The sequence below is a fragment of the Marmota flaviventris genome, chromosome 10 (assembly GCF_047511675.1).
Source record: "Marmota flaviventris isolate mMarFla1 chromosome 10, mMarFla1.hap1, whole genome shotgun sequence".
In the NCBI taxonomy this organism is placed as follows: domain Eukaryota; kingdom Metazoa; phylum Chordata; class Mammalia; order Rodentia; family Sciuridae; genus Marmota; species Marmota flaviventris.
Genome location: NC_092507.1, coordinates 75,758,636 through 75,766,431, shown reverse-complemented (window position 1 = coordinate 75,766,431; position 7,796 = coordinate 75,758,636). Strand labels below are relative to the sequence as shown.

The 7,796-nt window shown below is 36.4% G+C and overlaps 1 protein-coding gene across 1 annotated transcript in view; it reads left to right on the top strand.

The window, feature by feature from the left end:
• Positions 1–3,011: 3,011 nt before the first annotated feature.
• LOC114092546 (guanylate-binding protein 5-like) overlaps positions 3,012–7,796 on the top strand; it is a 32,221-nt gene continuing 27,436 nt past the window's right edge. The window contains 7 exon segments of the mRNA XM_071618613.1: positions 3,012–3,201; positions 3,842–3,969; positions 5,130–5,239; positions 5,495–5,688; positions 6,055–6,165; positions 6,168–6,287; positions 7,437–7,717. Coding sequence (XP_071474714.1) covers positions 3,012–3,201; positions 3,842–3,969; positions 5,130–5,239; positions 5,495–5,688; positions 6,055–6,165; positions 6,168–6,287; positions 7,437–7,717 — 1,134 coding nt within the window.

The following is a 7,796-nucleotide window of genomic DNA, read 5'->3' as shown; positions in this document are numbered from 1 at the left end:
ATTTGCAAGGTTCCGGTAGATCTTAAAACATTGTATCCAGTATAGCATGGCATTCTGCCTGACATGCTACATAATGGATCTAGTAAAGACTAAATTGTGGTGTAGCCACATAGACAGCAGAATTCATTGTCTGCTAAGTTTGTTTCCTGCTGAATCAGACACAATAGCAGTGGGGAGTAGCTGAGGGTTCAAAATGTCTTAATACTGTTTTTCTTCTTCTGCCACCTTATGTCCCATCATATAATTGTCACTAAGTGACATTTGTCTTTACTAACACCTGGTTTTGCTGTTTAAACTGTAGCCTGAATATTTTAAGAAGTTTTCATTATTTTCATGAGGGAGCAATAAATGAAAACGTCAACCAACATAAATATTTGCTGGCATTGTTAAGGACGAAAAAAGAAAAGAGAAAATAGAAAGAAAATAAAAAGGAAAAATTGAAACCCAGAGTGAACAATGAAGTGGTTTCTTGAAAAGAGCAATATATGGTTATCATATTGGCTTGCCCCCTAAACCCCCATGCCATCCACTCCTGCAATCTCCTTAGTCCCTTTTGTGTTGGTTCCTATTTTTTCTACTCTAGTGTCTCTGCTGTTAGGATCACTTAATTCAACAGCTCCATATTGCTGTCCTCTGGGAGGCATTCTTTCCAACTGTGGTAGAGGCCCATGACTTTTATAAATGTACAAGATGCGAGAGTGGATCAAAACACATAGAAAACAAATGCACATTTGGGCTTATTGTGGATTAGATTTAATTTCCAAACTCAATATTGGTCTAGCAATTTTGTCACTCCTTGGAACTCCTTCCTCCTCTCAACTTCTTTCCATAGCACATGCTAATGAGTCTCATGTTTGTTTGATTTCCACATATCTCTTTGATCAGTGCCTTTTCCTTTCCCTCTAAACTTTGAACAAAACTACACAAAATAAATCAAAAGCAAACGTAATAAAAACAGCAACAATAAAACATAAAACCCAAGATAGACTAACATGGATTTAAAAAAGAATTGTTTTCTTCCAGAAAAATCTATCAACAACACTTCTTAGCATTTTCTTTTATTTCTTGGCATTTTTCTTCTTTGAACTTTTTCTCTCTCTCCTGCAAACCTCTTTTTTAAAAAATAGTAGCTGTACTGATATAAATAGAGTCATTTACTTCCACTTTAGGAAACATTACTTCCACTTTAGGCTTAAAGAATTGAGTGAAATGCCAATGTGATAGCTAGTTACAGGGCTGAGAGATTGAAAATTAAATTTAACTCACTACAAATCCAAATGTGCATTTGTTTTCTATGTGCTTTTTAAAAATATTTTTTAGTTGTCAATGGACCTTTAATTTTTACTTATTTATGTGTGGTGCTGAGAATCAAACCCAGTGCCTCACACATGCTAGGCAAGTGCTCTACCACTAAGCCACACCCTCAGCCCTGATTTCTATGTGTTTTGATCCACTCTTACATTGTTTTCATTTATAAAAGTCTTGGGCTCTACTAGAGTGGGAGAGAATGCATCCCAGAGGCACACGCAGGCTGAGATATAAATTGCAGAGCAGCAGTTATGAGTGTGGCTCGAACACTATAAATACTCAAAGATGTGCTAGAGATTTGGTCTTCTAAAAGCACTAAAGATGTTACGCAGAGAACACCTGGGAACAATATATAAAACACTATTATTAATACACATGCTAATGCTATTCACGAGAAAGTCCAAAACATTAAAGCTGTTAGCTCCCACGTTAGTAAATTCACTCGAAAGCATGAGAGTTTGTAAGCTCAGAATATCTGTATACAGATTTAGTTATATAACTTCTGTTTTTATAGCTAATTAGTGTAGATTATAATTGGGAGTTGCCACATTTTTCTAATCTAAATATGATTCTCACATCTGCTACATGTAAGTCAGGCAGCCAGAATTCTACTTATCTATGGTGCCAATATTGTACTAGCAGTATATTAAAATGGAAAGACACCTGGCATCTGAGCTTCTAAATTCATCATAAAATTGCCCCTTTCTGCAGTACAAGCATTCTCTGACTTCCATGCCCTGGAGCTGTGCCATGTGTGAAGGCAATTTGTGACTTCCTACTATTGTTTCCAAGCAGCAGTTTCTGTTTTGTCTTTTCTAGAGGATTGACAGGGCTTTGGGTATGAGAAAGGGAGAGAATGGATCTTTATGGTTGTCTACAACAACAAAGAAATTCACAGCTTATATAGTCTGCTACAACAATAGTCCAGAAGTATTCATTTTAAGATGTCCATGAAAATAAAGTCAAACAGATAGTGAATTCTTAGTTTTGTAAAATGGCAGAAAACTCAAGAAGAATTTTAACAGTATGACAAGTCAGAAAAGCAAAAATTTGCTTAAAAATATTTTACCAGAGACTCCTCAGATTACAGGAGCTAAAGAACAGAAGTAGAAATTGGTTAAATATTAATAAAAGAAGTTTTGTCATCCACTCATATAGCCAGTCATAAAATCATCATGCTTTGAACATTTGTTTCAATAAAGGGATTTATTAACTAAGTAAAAAGCACTTCAAAAGTGCAGCTTTAAGAAATAAGCACCTGCAAATTATTTTTAATGCTAGATAATGGCTTAGAATTAATGCAATTCACTTTGGACCTGGACTTAAGTAAGAGAAATACAAAAATTTATATTTGGCAAATAATCAAGCTAGGGACATAAAAAAGGAATATAAGTAAACCAAAATCCAGGGGAAGGAGTTAGATACAAAGAACCAGTAGGTAAGATTCAGGAAATAAATTTTTCGATGTCCACCAAATATTTAAGAATAAGCAAGGTAACTGATAGCAGGCCTAGGACCGACTTTACCATGGTGCTCTTGATTATCTTTTTTTATATTTTGTTTTTTAATGTCTTCAGAAAGAGACCATGCTGGGGAACAGTTATGTTTTCAGGTTCAGTAAGCAAAATGGCTTTTTCTGCTTGAAGACTAGAAATTGCTGCTCATCCTACCTCTTCCCTTGAAGACTAAGGAACACCCCAGATATGGCCTCAGAGACCTACATGCCCTGCCCTGTGTGCCTCATCGAGAACATGGAGGGGCAGCTAGTGGTCAAGCAGGAAGCCCTGCAGATCCTGTCGGCCATCACGCAGCCAATGGTGGTGGTGGCCATCGTGGGTGTCTGCAGCACAGGCAAATCCTACCTAATGAACCAGTTGGCTGGGAAGAAAAAGGGTGAGTGCCACCAACAGAGCTCTGCTGAGCCTTCTGTCCACCACACTATGGGCGTCCAGCATGGGGATGGAGGGGAAAAAGACAGTGCCAAGGAGGGACAGTGAAAACCAGTGTTTGGGCCACACCTGGGTCTTTTAACTTGGGGAGATAAAGGGAAGGTTTCTGTCCCTGACATATAACTTTTTAAAAATGTCGATCTTAATGTCTTTCAGGGAGAAACACAATATATTCCCCTCATACAGAATGAGATCAATGAAATAATTTCCATATTTATTTATATATGACAGCGGAATGCATTACCATTCTTATTACATATACAGAACACAATTTTTCATATCTCTGATTGTAGACAAAGTATATTCACACCAATTCCTGTCTTCAAACATGTACTTTGGATAATAAGATGGTCCATATGCATAATTATAAACTTTAAAAAATTTACTTGCATATTATTATGAAAACCATAAAAATTTTCCACTTACAAAATTTGACTTTATTCCCCCATTTCTCTATTGTAATGAAGATCGTATTTTCTGCTGCTTTCTTATCTTGCTTTCCTCAAACCCTAACTGAATCATCAAGAAAATACACGAATTCTAGATCACCTTCTCTGTGACAACCCCTGCACTCCCCTCTGCAGGCTTCTCTGTGGGCTCCACTGTGCAGTCTCACACCAAGGGAATCTGGATGTGGTGTGTGCCTCATCCTGAGAAGCCAGGCCACACCTTAGTTCTGCTGGACACCGAAGGCCTGGGTGATGTAGAGAAGGTAAGGACAGAAGATTCTCTTATGATTAAACTCCTTATCACTGAACATGCTTTGTACAAGGAGTTTTTCATTTTGTTTTTATAAATTTGTACTTTTACTTGACTGGACTATATTGCCCCTCATTTTTTTGTTTCTATTTTCAATAGTGTTTGGAAGCCTAAAGTGAGAAAATATACTTATAATGCAGAATGAGTATTAGAACTACATTGATGTTTTTGCTTAGTAGTTCCCAGGTATATAAAAATGGTGCAAATAAACTCACTTTACAAGCTTATATGGTTAGTAGTGGGCACAGGATGAGATGAACTTCGGTTCAACTCAGGGCTCTGGCACTTTTTGCTTTCTGACCATGACAGAAGAGTGAGTCTCCCTAAATTTTTTATATTCTTTTGGGTCTTATTCAACTCATCATAGGAGAAGTAGACACATGGATCCTTTTTACTGCATGGGTCTTCTCTAGTTATATTCTAATAAGTATTTAGCAACAAGTTCACAGAAGAAAATGAATTGGATTTGTACAACTTGAGCATTCCATAAAGATTCCTATCATAACTAATTACAAGCTACTCAAGCGAAGTCACTAAACTCAGACTTGAGAAGAGATGTACACAGTTGACTCTCATGAGCTGGTTTTTGCAACTAACCAAACTTTCTCTTGAATGTCCTCTGTTTGTTTTTTATGTTTTGATTTTGATTTTTACATTTGATTTACCTACCAAGATGCAAAGATAGTAATCCAAAATTTCAGCTTCAGTTTCCTTACAAAATGGCGATATTAATTATGAGTTCATCCCACAGCATTAAAATTAGGTAAGATCAGTAATATGAACTCCCTGTGGATAATAATTATTTGATAAAATAGATATATGGATTGTTCACATAGGCTGATTTTGTTTTAGTACCTGGAAAACCTTGATTTTACTATTCTGGTTACCCCATTGACTATTAATTTTGCAATTATCTATCAGTGGCTAAAAGTGAGACTTGGGAGTTAGAAATGTATGCTTTCGGGTAAAATTATCAATGATAAAACTATGGAAGTTCATGTGTTTGATCACTTGTGTTTTCCCTGCTTAACACTTGTATATCAGAATCTTATTTTCAATGATAGTTCATTTGGAAATGCCATTTGACATGACTTAAATTTGTTTGACTTCTAGGGTGATGATAAGAATGATATCCAGATCTTTGCTCTGGCAATCCTTCTGAGCAGCACCTTTGTATACAATACCATGAACAAAATTGACCAGGGGGCTATTGACCTACTGCAGTATCCTTGTGAGGTTCAGGATGGCACCAAAGCCACAGAGAACGCCATTCATCAGCTGCAAGTCTGTGAAACTTTGTAAATCCCCCAAATGAAAATGGGTAGACACTGAATGTACAGTCAAGAGCCCTCATATTCACTGATGATGAAATGTTGATTTGTTAGTTGCCAAATGCAAAATGCAGGTTTAGGGAACATGAAATCAAATATAGGCTTAGATGCTGTGGTATTTCTTCTACTTTTCCTTAATCATCTCAGCAATGTGACAGAACTGACAGATATACTCAGGGCAAGGACATTGCCTGACAATGGAGTGAAAGATGCTGATGACATTGGAAACTTCTTTCCAGACTTGGTGTGGACTCTAAGAGACTTCTACCTAAGCCTGGAAAGAGATGGACAACTCATGACAGCAGATGAATATCTGCAGAATTCACTGAAGATGAAGAAAGGTAAATAAATGCTTTGGTTTTGGAAAGAAGAAGGAAAGTAACCCAAGAAATGATCTCTTTTGGGTAGAAGGCTAAATGTATCATTTTCCCTATTTATCCACCTAGCTGTTTTTTAAAAAAATAATGAATATTATTAATTTCAAATGAAGTAATATGTTCAATATCAAAATTTATTACTCCCTTGTTCTTGGGAAAAATTCTTTCCTTTTTTCTTTCCCCTGATTAGTTATCCTTAATATTTTTCTAACGGTATATGAAGACATAATAAGTTGAGTAACACCAGGGAAAGGACATATATTTGAGGAGAATAGATTAAAGTGAATGTAAATTCTAAAGAAAATAAATACTGTTTTTTTTCTTCTCCAGGTAGTGATCAAAGAACTCAAAGTTTCAATTTGCCTCGTCTGTGTATTCAGAAGTTCTTTCCAACCAGGAAGTGCTTTGTCTTTGATTCACCCACTCACCAGAAGAAGATCTCCCACTGAAGGAGGATGAGCTGAGTTTTCAGTTTGTGCAACAAATGGCAGAATTCTCTTCCCACATCTTCAACAAGTCCAAGATCAAGACACTTCCAGGAGGCATCAAGGTCAATGGACCTTGTGAGTATCTCTTTAAGGATTTTCCTTCTATTCAACATAATGTGTAACATGTAACAAGGTCCTTGGGTCAACATTGCATAAACAATTACCACTGTGCAAATCATATGCACCATGTTTACAAAAGCTATAATGAATACAAAAAGTATTTCTAATATTTGTTTTAGTAATGCCTATAAGGTTACATGAAATAGGAACATGATGAAGTTAGATATTTTATCTTTCAGTCTTCCCCTGTTCATTTAGATTACTCCCCATAGATTGACAGCATTTGTTCAACAAATAAATTAGATGCATGTGGTGTGTCACAATTTTGGTAGATATAGTGACACATACCTGTTCCCTGTGAAAATGGAACTTGGTTGCTACAAGTATTGAACTAAGGTCCAGTATTGAACTAAACCCTCTAAATATCCAATCAGACTTCTTGCTCTACCTTTACCTAACAACTTCAGGTTTCATAACTTTGTAAATGATTGTTGTATTATTGAGGGAAGTAGAAAAATGACAAAGAAGGAAAACCAGGAAGTTCCAACACAGAATAAGGGACAATTGGTCTAAATTGTATAATTTGCTTCTCTTCAGAGAATGGTATGATAACTTAAATACTTAAAAAAAAATGAGAGAAGAGGAAATTTTGAAGAAAATGGAAATCCAAGGCAGAGGGAAATAAAAGGAGGATTAAAGAGGCAAAAAAATCCAATCACATGAATGTGCATGATTTTATAAGATCATCTGCTTATTTCTCTATGGAGAAGGATTAAAATCATACAATCATATATCTTGGGGCTGAGGTTGTGGCTCAGCCGTAGAGCGCTTGCCTAGCATGTGTGTCGCCCTAGGTTTGATTCTCAGCACCACATACAAAGAAGTAAAAAAAAAAATATCAAAAACTAATAAAAATATTTTTTAAAAAATCATACAATCATATATCTAGACTTTTTTGCTATTTTCTTCTTTAGCCCTTATTTCTTTTCCCAAAGAAGGAAACACCTGTCTTCTTAATCTCACGATTTCCTAAAGAAAGTTCTCTACTAGTCAGAAAGTTGTTGAATGAATGTTATCAGAATTAGTTGACATTAATTAATCAATTAGTCAATTGTTTCATTGACTTTTTATGCAAATAACACCAGGATCTCTTCCTCTGTGCAGGTTTAGAGAACCTGGTGCTGACCTATGTCAACGCTATCAACAGTGGAGATCTGCCCTGCATGGAGAACGCAGTCATGACCCTGGCCCAGAGAGAGAATGCAGCTGCAATAAAAAGGGCACTTGCCCACTATGACCAACTGATGGGCCAGAAGGTGCAGCTTCCCACAGAGACCCTCCAGGAGCTGGTAGACCTGCACAGGTCCAGCGAGGGAGAGGCCACAGAAATCTTCAAAAAGAACTCTTTCAAGGATGAGGACCAAAGTTTCCAGAAGGAATTACAGGTAATTGTGTGTTTTATTCTAATTCATGTGGTTTAGGGTTAACAGAAGGAAAAATATTACTGTGAATAACACAATAAGT